Genomic DNA, 14,730 nt, shown 5'->3' on the forward strand with positions numbered 1-14,730 from the left:
ATCTCTCTGTTCTGCTGCCATCATGGACCCCTGCTCCGGACTAAGCATGTGTGTTCGCAGGAAACTGTGAGAGTTTTGGCGCTATTTGTTACAGTGCACCACCTGCTAAGTAACTCCATGTTTTAATAGGACTAGAAAAAAAAATGCTGTTCTTGCATTGTACATGTTCAAACCTTATTTATCTCTCTGTCACACCACAAGACTGATGGATAGACAGACGGACGAATACATTGTCATGTGAACCAGGGGGGCAGATGGTGTAGCTCTAAGAACTTAACACCACATCGCCATATACACACATTTCTAAAGGGACAGAAAAACAACCGTACAAGGACATTCCCTCAGGGACAGGTTTTGATGTCTGTCTGCCTCAATTTGAAATGTCAGTCCAGGATTGAGGGGTGGGAGAGGGAAAATGGCTAAGAATGTGGGTCCATTTGGCAAGCGTTTAGGGGACAGATGGAGGGAAGGAACCAAGAAGTCAAAGAAAACAATCTGGGATTGAAATTGTAATGAAAAGATTTTTCAAAGTCTCACTGCATTTCAATCCAGAGAAGGTTTTTATGGCCCAGTTGAAACGGATCATTACTAACCATTAGTTTTGTCTGTGAAACATCTCTCTTGCCACTCAGAATAATTTTTATCTCTGTACATTTCTCTTGTCTCAAATAGAATTTATATGAAGCCTGTGGCAAGTAAATGCACATTCCTTGGTAAATTTCTTGCATATCTATAAATGAATCACACACAGGTACCACACTCGCATACAAACTTGACAATTTCACTTGTTTTGTTTTTTATAAACCCCCAAGAATGTTTTATTGATGTTTTATCGGTATACAAGGAACTGACAAAGATTATCTGACAAAGTCATTATGCATAGAAAGCTAAAAATGTATAATATTATGCTTTTGTAATATATACATAAAGCACCTCTGTCCAACCTGCAGTATCCTGCCTTTTTAATGGTTTTATTTTCCTTTTCCTCCTGAAAATGCTTTCCCAAGTGGCATTTAGTAAAGTAGACCTAAATGTGGCAAGTAGCAACAGTCAAGTATCTTATTTTTTTCCCCAGTCATGTGGTGACCTCTGCATAGAAAATCGTGGAAACGTGTCCATGTGCACTAGAATTATCAGACGACCACCTAGAAAATTACAGTCCCAATTACCTTTTTCCCCCACAAGAGACAGATGGAGAAAAACACCAACCGGGATGATCTGGACGGAGATAAAATCAGACTAGCACCTTTTTTTTTTTTAAAAATAAGCTGTTTTAGTGTATTTTTTCTTCATGTTCATGTGTATTCATTATCTTAGAAATGTTTGTTGATGCCCCAAAAACAATCCATAGCTGTCCATCATCTAAGGAGTGAGTTTTGTATTCGCATTTTGTATTTTGTACTTTCTCACGTCAGCAAAAGGTGTTGTTTATTCATTATGGTAATAACAACACATGCAGTTGCTACGGGTTAAAAAAATACTAGAGCGTTCCTTTAAAGCGAAGCTTCCCCTCCACCCCAGGAAAGAAAACTCATGTAATTGTGTCATGAAAAGTAAGGACACTCATGTTGTTTGTAGGCTTAGCTTTTTCTAATATTCAGAGAGAGAGAGAGAGCTGTGTCTGTATAACCATTACTCATAACTGGGGGCAAATATTGACACTGTGATGTTGCCGCATGTGTGCGTGCGTGCGCACGTGTGCTAGAGTCACTTTCTCTTACGTAGTAGGGATGTTTTTTACAGAGCAAACTGAGCATGGACTCTAGAACTAGTAATAACAAATTGAGGATTGTATAACTGGCATTACGTTTGTATTAATTACATTCATTCTGTTCATTCTTTGCTTAATGTAGGAGTGGGGTGTGTGTGTCAAGGGTAAAGAAAGAAGTACAATGGCAGACCTTGTGGACTGACATTAATAGACACACACGCACACACACGGTAATAGCGGTACACATCTGGGTCGTTTACAGTCAGCATATACACTGAGCTGTTTTCTTGCTAAGTATGAATGTTTCAGTGGGAGATGCTCATTCTGACCAGTTTTGAGAGGGAAGAATAGATGAAAAGGATGGCTAGAATAAGGTAGGGACATTGAACAGAAACAGCAATTGCTTTTGTTTATCTTAGTATGAAAGGGTGAGCTAAACTCGCTTATACAAGACTCTTAATTCCAGCAAGCCTGTGGGTTATAGGGTCAGAGCACACATGGCTGAGCCTCCATCAGCTCATCATCCTCGTGACCTCCTCGTGAGCTCAAGTGGATCTAGATGCTGTAAAACCCAGAACAATAACCAATCTGGCAGTGTGCTTTTGTATTTACACACAGACTGCACTTTGAAAGCAAGATGTTAGGTTTCAGTCTTGCTAAACAAATACTGACAAAAGAGGGTTTTATAGTGAAACGATTTGAATATTTAATTTCCAGACGTTTTCTTCATGCTCAACCCGCTTATAAATAAATGAGCCTGAACTCACCTCATGCTCTCTTCTTCTCTTTTCTTATGTTGACAGTCTGATGAGTGCGATATTGTGTTTGATTTTTTTTGGGGGGGAAAAACACCATGGGAGTAAAATGCTCAGCCTTGTGTAGCATTAGTAATTTCCCTCAAGACCGTAGTGTGTTTGCAGATATCTTAAGATATTTTCAGGCTGTGAATTGTGGTGTTGACTCTCAGGACTTTCTATAGATAACCATGTGGACCTTCAACATAATTTTAAGGTACATTTAATAGGCCATTTAATAACCATGTACAAACAATTCCACATGCCCAGTCAAACACATCACACACAAACTTTCCCTGTTTTTGCTGTGAGCGGCAGATTTTATACTTTAACCCGACAATATCATCGATAGACTGAATGAATAATACAGCCCCCCCCCCTTTTTTTTGAGAGAGAGAAAGTCTGCATACAATGCCAGAGAAGTGGGAAGTTAACATGCATATTCGAAGGTCAAGTCATTCTTGTGGATCTTTCTAGATTGAAGTGCTATTTGTTTTTAATGAAAGTTCACAGATTAGTAGAGTCGTTTCATTAGGTTAGCCTCGAGCAACTCCACTACATCGTGGCTCCTATTTAAACACTGTTAATTATTAAAGTTTCAACACTTTCTCTAACATATTCATGTATAACTATTGTCGTTGTGTATGTGGGTGTTTTTGTAGGTACTGTATTAGTCTGCATGGCTGAAGATGACCATTTATAATAAACTATGTTAATTTGTAGTAGATTTTGGGCAGATCCTTCTCAGTTGGCATGAAATATTGTATATTCATCTCTTTGCCATTGATCCATCTTTTGATGTCTGTCTTTCTTTCTTTCTTTCTTTTTTCTTTCTCTCCCTCTCCATCTCCCTCTCAGTGGCGAGCTCCGGGGTGACCCAGTGGGAATTCAACGATGTGGGCAACATCAGCACTTTCCTATTGGACCAGGAGACTGGGATACTCTACCTGGGGGCACGTGATGCTATTGTTGCCGTGGATACTGCCAACAAATTAAAGTCTCCCAAGGTAAATTTTGTTTTGCTTGTTGGATTGTATAAACATTAGAGATGGGGCTAAAAGAGCAACTATGAAACTGTCTACCAGGCATATAACAGCAAATTAGACAAAGATCATTTCCAGAGTACCAAATTGCTTTTTTTTTTCTTCTTTTTTTTTCTTTTTTTTTTTTTAAAGAAAAATGTTATAAGATAATTGAACTGAACTATTTTTATTCAGAGTGGTGATAAGCAGTTGCAAAAATGATTTCATTCTCAGTAAAGAACATTACATTATGCATGGTTGTGCTTCCAAATTGTCATCAGGGCAAGGATACTGTGAAAAGGAGATTACTAATCTGATGAAGGCAAATTGTTTTTCATTAAGAAAAAAAGTACTTTCTTTTTACCAATGACCTCATCTCTTCTTTCTGCTCCATTTCACTAACCAAATTACCCCCCACCTCCATCAACCACTACTGATTTCTCCCATTATGAGGTGTGCGTGTATGTGTGCCCTCCTGCGTGTATGTGTGCCTGTGCCTGTGTGTGCGCACATGTAGAACCACATCTTTTGGTTTAGTAAAGTGTGCTATCTATGGTGTGGTAGCTTGGGCTGAGCTTGTCATGCCTTGTGGCAGCATGACTCGATCTGATCTCATGTTCCATTAAACATCGTATGGCAGATTTAACAGCGTCATTATAGGGAAGTCACCACAAAGGCTGCTTCACTGTTTTATGTCTAACACACAAGCCTCTAAGAGTTTGTCTTTCAGATAAACACTCCAGAAGAAGACTAGCTTAAAAGTTGAGTCTGGAAACTGTTGTAATGCGTCATAACTGATTTGCAATGTAAATGGTTTTTTTTTTCTGCTTTGCTTTTGTTTTATTTACAACATACAGGGAGTTTAAGTTCAAATGATCTAGTTTTCATGTATATACATATAATACAGCCAGCTTGTTGCACTCGCTGGTTATCTGTGTAAAGTATCTGATGAGGTTTTAAATCGCAGATGATGGACAATATCAAAGACTCCTCATGTATTGATAAACTTGGTAATGAGTAATTTAGACATTTTAACTGTATTGCGGACTTTGCCTATATGTATGTGGATAGATAAATTATAATTGCTATATGTGCAGCCTGCTCCTTTGTAATTATCTATAATGCATTTATTAGGCCATATGAGTATGCATGTTACATTGTCTTTTGGTTGCAACATGGAACAGTTCTCTGTACCAGATCATATGCTTAGGGTAAAAGCACTAAATATCCTCTTATTTTAATCTCTCTCCCATCAATAGATTGAATGGAATGTGCCAGAAGAGAAAAGCAGATCTTGTGTGACAAAAGGAAAGACGGAGGTGAGTGCATGGGCGTTTTTTTTGGTTATTGTTGTTATTGAGGTTTTTAATGTGCCAGTATTGTGTATTGTCTCTTGGAAGACTCACTAGCATGTCAGTTGAAGTGCATTTTTATGTATGTATACTCTGGTGTGTGTCTACCACACAATGATTCCTACAAAACTTAATTCCATTATAAATACATAAATGTGTCTGTATCTGCATAAACAAGGTTTACCTGCTACTTTTAAGAAAGAATAATAATTAATACGCTTGAGATTATTCTCTCTCACTCAGTCTCTCACTCACACACACACACACACACACACACACACACACACACACACACACACACACACACACACACAGGGAAGTACATTTCACATGGGGCCAACATGTGTGAGAGAGTTAATTAGGCCACTTAGTGGCTGCCATTTCAGCCACCATGCTGTTGCATGGTAATGTTGGGGGGATGCGAATGACTGACAGTCGAGAAGAGTCTCAAAGGGTGGTGATCAAAGGGTGAGGTAAAGCAAACAAAAGGCATATAAGGCACAGAAGAGAGACAGAGAAGAAGCGAGTGAGTGAGCAGTAGTAGGAGAGCCATACTGAGCCTATATGCATGCTGTTCATTTGAATTATACGTGCACACTTCATTCAAATCACATTAAAATCAGGAGCTGCTCCTTCCTGATTGGTTACTCTGTTAAAACATCAGTAGTATAGTACAAGAATGAATTACTACAATCATTCATATCCACAGTGGTTTGTTTTCTTTTCTGCTTGTTTCTTATACTTTTGCACTGAACAATAAATGAAAACCTGTCAGAAAACACAACCTCTGCAAGGGCCACCACCCTCAGGGCCAGTGAGCTGAAGAATTGTCAAAGATTTGTCGTTTCCTGCTTATTCATGAGCACACACTGTGCTGTTCAAGTGATTCTGACGTGCTGCTTTTGCTTTTAAGACCACAGACATAATGTAGAGGTGAACAGTGCAGGAAATATACACATTGGGCTAAAAAAACGTTTTTGCCAATAAGTATCTTTACCATTTAGAATTATTCTGCATCATAATGACCACAGTGTTCTTATGAATGTATTGTGTGATAAAATATATCTCAGCTGTGTTTGTTAAATCTGGCTTTGTAATGGCATATAAAGCTTTAAATGTGCCTGGTGTCAATTCTCTTTCACTTTCTTTTATGTTTTACCTGTCCTTCACATGATACATATCTGTATGATAATTAGCTCTTTATAATATATAATATATTTTACTTCCTGGTGTCAGACTCTGTTACTCAGTCTGTGCTCTGCTGTCCCCATCAGGCTGACTGTAATAACTACATCCGTTTACTGGAGTTTCTGGGAGATGGCCGCATTTATGCCTGTGGCACATATGCCTTCGACCCCCAGTGTGCCTTTGTGGTAAGTGTGTTTGTGTGCTGGTGTGTTTGCTTTCGTGTTCATCTCTCCACAACTAAACTGACTTGGCTTGCTCCCACACCCATTCAAACATCACATGACAAACACACAAAGACAAATGGCTCAAAGACGAATTGATATGACAGTAACACAAATACATTAACAGGCATATTCATGTGTGTTCATGATTTTCTGCCACCACAAGAGGTATTAAAGTGGAATGGAAGATGGACTGACAAGTTTTATACAAGCTGATCAACATTTTTCTTGCTTGTGACTCTTGCCCTTTTTTTCATAAACACTTTCCATTGTTTATATATTGTTTTATTCAAGATTGGAGGTCGGGATTTTGGTTTGTTTGTTTGCTTATTTGAAAAAAGGACATGCTGATTCTTTTTTTTTTTTTCTCATTTAGAATATCTCAACCTTTACTCTGGAAAAATCAGAGGATGGCAAAGAGAAGATGGAGCTCGGAAAAGGGAAATGCCCCTTTGAGCCCAGCCAGCACTATACTGCAGTGATGGCAGGTAAGACAGACAGACACACACACACAAAGAATGGCACCTACAAGTGAGAGGCATACCAGTATAAAAGCAAATGACATTGTGGAGAGGAACATACAAAACCATAAACTACAAAACCAGATCACAAGACGACTGAACAATGAAACCGACCAACTCTCATAAATCTAAACAAAAATAATGCACCACCCAAATAAAACTCACTACATACTACAGTAGAGCCAAACTACTTTACAGTATGACTGGGGTTTAATTTTGTTGCCCTTTCTAAACTCCAGTCATGTTTTATGACTCTCTTATTACTCTTTTGGTATATTGTTTGACTCATGGAAAATATTATATCCTTATTCGTAGTTTTGTTCTTGTGTTTAATTTCTTCCACTCTGATCCTTTTCTTCTTCTGTCTCAGGGGGAATCCTGTACACCGCTACTACAAGTAACTTCCTGGGCACTCTATTTGACATCTCCAGAGCAACAGGCATTGAGCAAGAGCGCATCCGGACTGAGCGGTCCATCAACTGGCTCAGCGGTGAGACGCACAACATGCATATATACATTTAACAGAAACATATTCTGTTTTTGCACAAGTTAGATTGGGTTATAGCTTTAGTCATGAGTCCTACAGTATTGGTGTTCATTATTAAAACCCCAGATCACTAAGGAAATCTTTGAGTGTTATGGCCTTGAGCAACCTGTCCACTACAACTCTTGCCTCCAGCTTGCAAAAAAAACAGAAGTGCAAAATGTGCCGAACATCCCTGTGGATAAATTAACACAGAAAAACCTTACACATCATTTAAATCACAGGCTGAAAGTTGTTTGGAATCTATGGAAAAATAAATACATTCCAAGCCAATGGTAGACTACTACAATGCATTTCCACATAAGAAAAGTACTTCTGTAAAATAATTATGATAAATCCTAAAATGCATAACTTTTTCTATCAGTTTTACATGCACAGTGACCTGGTGAGGCAGTTCTGAAAACTGCAGTGGAAAGGTTAAAAAGTAAATTCAACTTTCAACATAGCAGGATGCATTATGTTAGTACCAGGATTGGAGCAATTACAATGAGAGCATACAGTTTTAAACACATACATTTTAAATGGTCTGTATGTTAAACCTTCATTATTTCCTACATTCTGTGCCTGATCATCTATAGAATATACTTTTATTTGTACGATAAATTGTTGTTTTTTTTGTTTGTTTGTTTGTTTTAGATGTAATACAAATGATTAAACTTTCACTTTAGTTTTTAGGTTGAAATTGTACCAAATCTCGGGTTTCTCTCAGTTAATTAAATAAACCTGTACTGTACAGCTTACTTCACTGAGTGAAACTTCACTGGTTTCAGACATTTGTAGCACCTGTAACTATTGTAATGAGAGAGATTTTCCCAAGGTGTCCCTGCTGTTACCAGCTCTGGATCCACTGACCCAGATAAAACTGAAGAAAAATGAAATTTACTTTTGCTGTTTAACATTTTACTATGACACGCCTGAAATGTTGTTGTTTTATCCATGTGCAGATCCAGAGTTTGTCAGCTCAGCCTTTATCCAGGAGGATCAAAAGAGCAACCCAACAGGTGAAGATGACAAGATCTACTTCTTCTTTACTGAAGTGGCCAAAGAATATGACCTCTACACCAAGGTCAAAGTGCCCAGGGTGGCTCGAGTGTGTAAGGTAGGAGCTGTTCCCTTTTCTCTCTATTATTATTATTATTATTATTATTATTATTATTATTTTTAATTATTATTATTTTACTCATTGTTTTAATTCACTGACTCTATTTCTCCTTTATTGTGGTTGGTTGTGTGTACATTCTAACATCACTCTTTCTCTCCTCTCAGTCTGATATCGGGGGCATGAAGACCTTACAGAGACGTTGGACAACGTTCCTTAAGGCTCAGTTGGTGTGTGAGGATCGAGGAAGCGGCCAGCGCTTTAACATTCTAAGAGACGTCTTCACTAAACAGCACCAGCCGGGAGACCCCAGCAGCACACACTTCTATGGTATCTTCAGCTCGCAGTGGTGAGTGGGAATAGTGTCAGATCCTATTCCATTTAATTTAATCTGAACCATAGATACTGGGTATCAGGTCTTACTGTATTTATGACTATCTGTAAATTAATGTGTACATTTTCTTTTCACCTCTACTGCAATGCTGCAACTTCCCTCAGGATCAATAAAGTTTCTATCAGTCTATCAAATGTAAATCTAGCTACGCTTATTGTCCAGGCTAATGACTGATTATATGAACTCATCAGATGAAACCATGTGTTTTGTAGGGAGCAGGAGGAAATGTCTGCAGTTTGTGTGTACAGTCTGGAAGACATCACTAAGGTGATGGACGGACCCTTTAAAGAGCTGAAAAAGAGTTGTGAGAACTGGATGAACCCAGAGCCAGTGCCTACACCAAGACCAGGCCAGGTACATATTCAGATATATTATGCAAATGCATCTTTCTGTACAATCAATATAATCCTCTGGTCCTTGTTTATTTTCAGAGCGTTTTACATTATCATGAGATCTAGAGTGTACAAAATAGTTACCATATTTAACTCCTCTAATATGTTTTTTTAAAGAATAGGCATTTCTTATTATCTCTCGTTCTCTGGCCACAGTGTCTGAACAGTGCTCTGAAAGAAGAAGGCTTTGATTCGTCTCTGAAGTTGCCTGATAAAGTGCTGACCTTTGTGCGAGACCACCCTCTTATGGAGAACAGTGTGGTGTCAGCACCCCTACTGGTCAGGAGTGGAGTTACATACACCAAACTGGCTGTAACACTGACCCCTGTCTCCAATGGCAACAACAAGCTTAATGCTACTGTTCTGCATCTTGGAACAGGTGAAAAATAATTTGATTTGACAATGCAAGAAAGCAATGCAATGATTTTGGTTACATTTATATATAACACTGTGTGTTTCTTTGAATAGATCATGGTGAGATTCACAGAATTGCAGTAGTTGGACCAAATGCAACTCTTCTGCAAGAAATCCCTCTTTTTCCAGCCTCAGAGCCTATCAACAATATTCTTCTATACAAGGTAAGCACACACAAACACATGAAAGACAGACACAATGACAGCCTCAAAAAGACATTAATCAGAGAGTAAATATACATACATACCCAGAAGCTATTGACCATGTATTAGATATGACCTCCAGTGAACACATGTCCTAAACAATGTGCATTAGTTTCAAAGATATCTATATTGGTTCTGGTCAGAACTAGTGAGTCTCTGCACCACCAAGACCCCTTTATTTTTTCTGGTTTTCATGTGAAATGTAGAAGAAATGCTTAAACAAGACACACTGTGATGTTCATTGCTCCTTCTCAGGGTGAAGCTCTGGTTGGTTCTCCTAACTCTCTGGTGAAGTTGCCTACAGAAGGCTGCTCTCTCTACCCTACCTGTGAAGTGTGTGCACGTGCACGTCCACTCGGCTGTGTGTGGAGACATAAAGAAGCTGCCTGCAGCCTGGCCATCACAGAGTGAGATGCTTACACACACACACGCACACACACACACACCCCTACTACACTATTCTTCACTTAATATCTTTACAATTGCATTTCCAGACCTGGTGAAGTGCAAAGTCCTGACGATTTGGTCAGTCGATGTGGAAGGAGTGACAGTAAGAATCTATTATTCTTGTTAATCATGGCACCTGATTTGTTTGATTTTGTGAAACTTTGTATATTTTTCTATATTACTATCTATTATTATTTTTATTATTATTATATTCTATTATTTATTATTTATTAAGAAATCAATATTCTCAAATAGTTTATTTTGACTTATTTAGCCTTTATTATAATGTGTCAAATGTTTCAAATACCATTCCAGGTATTGTTTTGTGTTTAATATGCATTTACTTTTTTTTTTTTTTTTAACCTTTTCTTGATGTAGATCACTGCGCTACCGAGATTCAAAACCTGCATGTGGTAGAGGGGCTGCATGTACTACTTCCCTGCGTGCAGGTCTCACCTCGTCCCTGCCACTGGCAGCACCCTCCCCAAAGACACATTCGACGACGCCCCACTGACTTGGAGGTTCGGGTTACTTTGGAAAGCAACGGCACTTACGAGTGTTTCTGTGAGGAAGCTGGGCGAGAGCAGCCAGCCTGTCCCAGGGCTGCATACAGACTTCTCTTACAGGAACCGAGTGCAAGTTTGAGCATCATGCAAGCATCCAGCCGTCACTTTGTGGCAGGGTACATTCTATTTTTCATCTTTGGGTTTGCAGTTTGTGGCTTACTTGTGTGTCTGTTTCACCGGCGTCGCAAGATAAGAGGAGGCGGTCATTCTTCATCAATCTCAGAAAAGGGGCGGGACCTGCTGCCCTCTTCAGACACACCCCAATCACCCAGCAGTGCCAGTCTTTTCTCAGAGGCCGTTCCCTATACAGAGAAAAGGAATGGAACGCTGAATGGGCACGGAGGTCATATACCTGATCTGAAGTGTGGTTATATTTATGCTAATTCAAGTGGACTCAAGCTACCGGATACTTCAGTCAACCTGAAGGAAGAATTTCCTGGCAGAGAGAGGGCAGGACAAGAAGGAGAGGAGGAGAGACTAGGGGATGGACTCAGTGAAATAGGGGATGGACTTGTAGCACTGGAGGAAGAATTTGCAAAGTTGCATGTGCTGAGAGGAGCACCATTAGCACAGTGTGAAGAGAGCTCCATCTGAGGACACTTGCACCAAGAACCACAGTATAGGAACTGTGTGCGTAAACACATGTACATCCTTGACACTACCTATAAATTTGTGTGGTAGCTTGTAGCAAATCTGAGAGAACAAAAAATTTAAGGAAATGTGTGGGCCTGTAAAGACAATCACATATACATACCCATTAAGAAGCTTTGTGTTCTCTATGAGCTCTTTTCAAGCTTGTACGGTGCACAGTGTGTGTTCGTGTGTGTGTTTTACTGACCAGAAGGATAGAAGCAGACTAACTTCTCCAACCTAAGGTTCAACCGTCTCCAACACAATCACACAATCCATGTACTCAATGCGGCATGTGTGCATGCTTAACCTCTCTCTGAGCTGTTTTTAGCCCAGGACTGAACAATCCAAATCTGTCAAGGACGATCACAAAGTGAGATGTCAGACCAAACCGCATTTGATGACTAAACACCAAAAGATCCATCAGCTTTAAGCAAAGCTTCCTTAAAGTTCTCACACTGTCATTGTTCACTAGTGACTGTTCACAGTAAGTCAGCAGAGTGGTGGCACAGACAACAGAACCACATCTGCTCGCTGCATGCAAGGGAAAAATGAAGAGGTGCAGCAAAACCACTGTGCTAAAAGCAGGGGTACAATGCACATGATCATAGAAGAGTGACAAGTGGAATCTAACAATCTATACAATAAAGTTTTAAGTATATCTTAATTTATACCTAAAATATACTCTTTCCAGAGTACTGGTGACATGCAGAGAAAATAAGTACTGCAGTATGTTTGTTTCTTTATAGAAGTGTTCATCTAGGCTGAAACTTTAATTACCAAAGGAATGGAAATATCCAGAAGAAACATTCTTGTCGGGCACGGTGACGCAAAAGGTCATGGTCCTACCAAGAAATTAGAGCTACACTTCTTAAATGACTGGTTTGTTCAATAGTCATAATGATGTCTATAACAAATATTGTACATTTAAATATTCCGTAAAATAATTCATTGTTTATTTTGTAGTGACATTTAAACCTTTCCACAATTGTAACTGAATTGTTGTTTTAAGTATGTCACTGCCATTTTTCTTCCTGTGATCACTCTGTGTAGTTTTTTGTGTGTTTAATGGAAATGTAACACTCAGGAACAACCTTTTGATCTTAAACATGTCTACTGTTAGCATTTGGTAGCATAGATAATCATAGATACATATTTATAATTAATAATAGTACTACTAGTTCCTTAGCACACTGTACTTTGTCTCAAATTTAATGTAATCGATTGACTGATTATTCCTGAGTGTTACTTTTCCTGTTTTTTCTTATGAATAAAACAATGTTAATTAATGTACATATGTTATATTCTAAGGTTTTATTTTTATAATTTATATAATAAATGTACAGATGTTTTGAACAGAGAGGTTTGTGTGAGCATGACCATATGAAAGAATTATGGTTTGGTTTTTTTTTTTAATAAAAAAATAACCCTGATAAACAGTTGTCACTTTACTAAACTTTTAAAGAAATTATATATTTTATATATAATGAATATATTAGAGTAATTCTCTATTTTCTCACAAAAAATTTTTCAGACATTAACATACGAAAATAAATTCAATCATCTGATGGATAATGGTGTTTAAAAATCCATTGTTCAACGATTTTATTGTTGCTGACCTTTGACCCCTTAGAAGCCGCTAAACTGGTGCTTTATATTTTATCTTATATTTATATTTTATTATCTATTAAAATGAAATAGCATAAAAAAACAAGCAGGTCCTAAATAAAGTCTGACATTATTTGTTTAAATAAATGTCATTGTAGTGACATTTTGTATGGCATTTATAATAATGATAAAACTCTCCATCAACCCTCACATTCTTTTAGAGACATTGGTTAAATTATGGTTGGAAGGTCAAGACCTGGCATGTGATAAGAAAAGGAAATTCACTTGTTAATAGGGCTCAGAGCAAAATTCTGTTTGATACCTAGTGGTGTAATTTATAGTCAAGTACTACATGATTTGCAGAAACATAACACAGGTGAAACATCACTGGTCTTTTTATTTGTAGTTTAACACAGTTTGTGGACTTGAATGTGTCTTCATTTTATTAATGTTAATATTCTATAGTAGTGCTACAACTACCAAAGGATCCAAGTTGTTGCGTACATGTGTCACTGAATGCCACAGATACAAATTCTTACAGCCAACTCAAGTCAAGGGTCAAGAAGCTTTTATTGTCGTTTCAACCATATATAGCTTTTTGCAATACACCATGAAATGAGACAACATTTCTCCAGGATTGTGGTGCTACATAAAACAAAGACAGGGCTAAGGACTTAGTAAGTAGTCCTAGCCACATAAAGTGCAACTGTGCAACCTGGTGCAAACAGAGCAGGACAAAAGACAGTGCAAATAAAAAATACAAGGCATTACCCAAAAGACAATAAACAAAAACGGTGCCAAAATACTGGAATGAACACAGTATTATAGCAGCAGTTACATGAGATTGTATTGTGCAAAACAGCAATCAACTGAAATGTGAGACAGCATGTGCAAAGAGCAAAAACAGTGTGCAAAACAGCATGTAAACAGTTTGATGGATATATATTGGAAGTGTGTGTATTTGGTGTGTGTGTGTGTGTGTGTGTGTGTGGTGCTCAGTACAGTTTAGTTCAGTTATTAAGGAATTATTATTGATGGCTTGTGGAAAGAAACTGTTACACAGTCTGGTCGTAAGTGCTCAAATGCTTGTAGGAGGGTGAAGAGTGTGTGTGAGGACAAGGTTGTTGGCTTTGTGGATGCAGCATGTGGTGTAAATGTCCATGATAGAGGGAAAAGAGACTCCAATGATCCTCTCAGCTGTCCTCACTATCGGCTGCAGGGTCTTGCGAACCGAAATGGTGCAGTTCCCAAACCAGACAGTGATGTACCTGCTCAGAATGCTCTCAATGGTCCCTCTGTAAAAAGTAGTCAGGATGGGGTGAGGGAGATGTGCTTTTCTCAGCCTTCGTAGGAAATAGACACACTGCTGGGCTTTCTTGGTGATGGAGCTGGTGTTGAGTGACCAGGTGAGATTCTCCGCTAGATGAACACCAAGAAATTTGGTGCTCTTGATGATCTCTACAGATGATCCGTCAATGTTCTGCAGAGAGTGGTCGCTCTGTGCTCTCCTGAAGTCAACAGCCATCTCTTTAGTTTTATCAACATTCAGAGAAAGGTTGTTGGCTCTACACCAGGCAGTTAACTGTTGCACCTACTCCCTGTATGCTGACTTCTTGCTAATGAG

General features: G+C 38.6%; 1 protein-coding gene across 2 annotated transcripts in view; it reads left to right on the forward strand.

The window, feature by feature from the left end:
* sema4f (sema domain, immunoglobulin domain (Ig), transmembrane domain (TM) and short cytoplasmic domain, (semaphorin) 4F) overlaps positions 1 to 12,931 on the forward strand; it is a 52,194-nt gene extending 39,263 nt beyond the window's left edge. For both annotated transcript variants that reach the window (XM_027142754.2, XM_027142755.2), the window contains 13 exons: positions 3,364 to 3,512; positions 4,787 to 4,846; positions 6,154 to 6,252; positions 6,665 to 6,776; positions 7,180 to 7,299; positions 8,298 to 8,452; positions 8,620 to 8,801; positions 9,059 to 9,200; positions 9,395 to 9,617; positions 9,707 to 9,816; positions 10,111 to 10,262; positions 10,350 to 10,405; positions 10,681 to 12,931. In XM_027142754.2, the coding sequence (XP_026998555.1) occupies positions 3,364 to 3,512; positions 4,787 to 4,846; positions 6,154 to 6,252; positions 6,665 to 6,776; positions 7,180 to 7,299; positions 8,298 to 8,452; positions 8,620 to 8,801; positions 9,059 to 9,200; positions 9,395 to 9,617; positions 9,707 to 9,816; positions 10,111 to 10,262; positions 10,350 to 10,405; positions 10,681 to 11,462 (2,342 nt within the window). In that variant the 3' untranslated portion in view covers positions 11,463 to 12,931. The remainder of the gene's footprint in view (positions 1 to 3,363; positions 3,513 to 4,786; positions 4,847 to 6,153; positions 6,253 to 6,664; positions 6,777 to 7,179; positions 7,300 to 8,297; positions 8,453 to 8,619; positions 8,802 to 9,058; positions 9,201 to 9,394; positions 9,618 to 9,706; positions 9,817 to 10,110; positions 10,263 to 10,349; positions 10,406 to 10,680) is intronic.
* The last annotated feature ends 1,799 nt before the right edge of the window (positions 12,932 to 14,730 follow it).

Source organism: Tachysurus fulvidraco, chromosome 1 (assembly GCF_022655615.1).
Source record: "Tachysurus fulvidraco isolate hzauxx_2018 chromosome 1, HZAU_PFXX_2.0, whole genome shotgun sequence".
Lineage (NCBI taxonomy): Eukaryota > Metazoa > Chordata > Actinopteri > Siluriformes > Bagridae > Tachysurus > Tachysurus fulvidraco.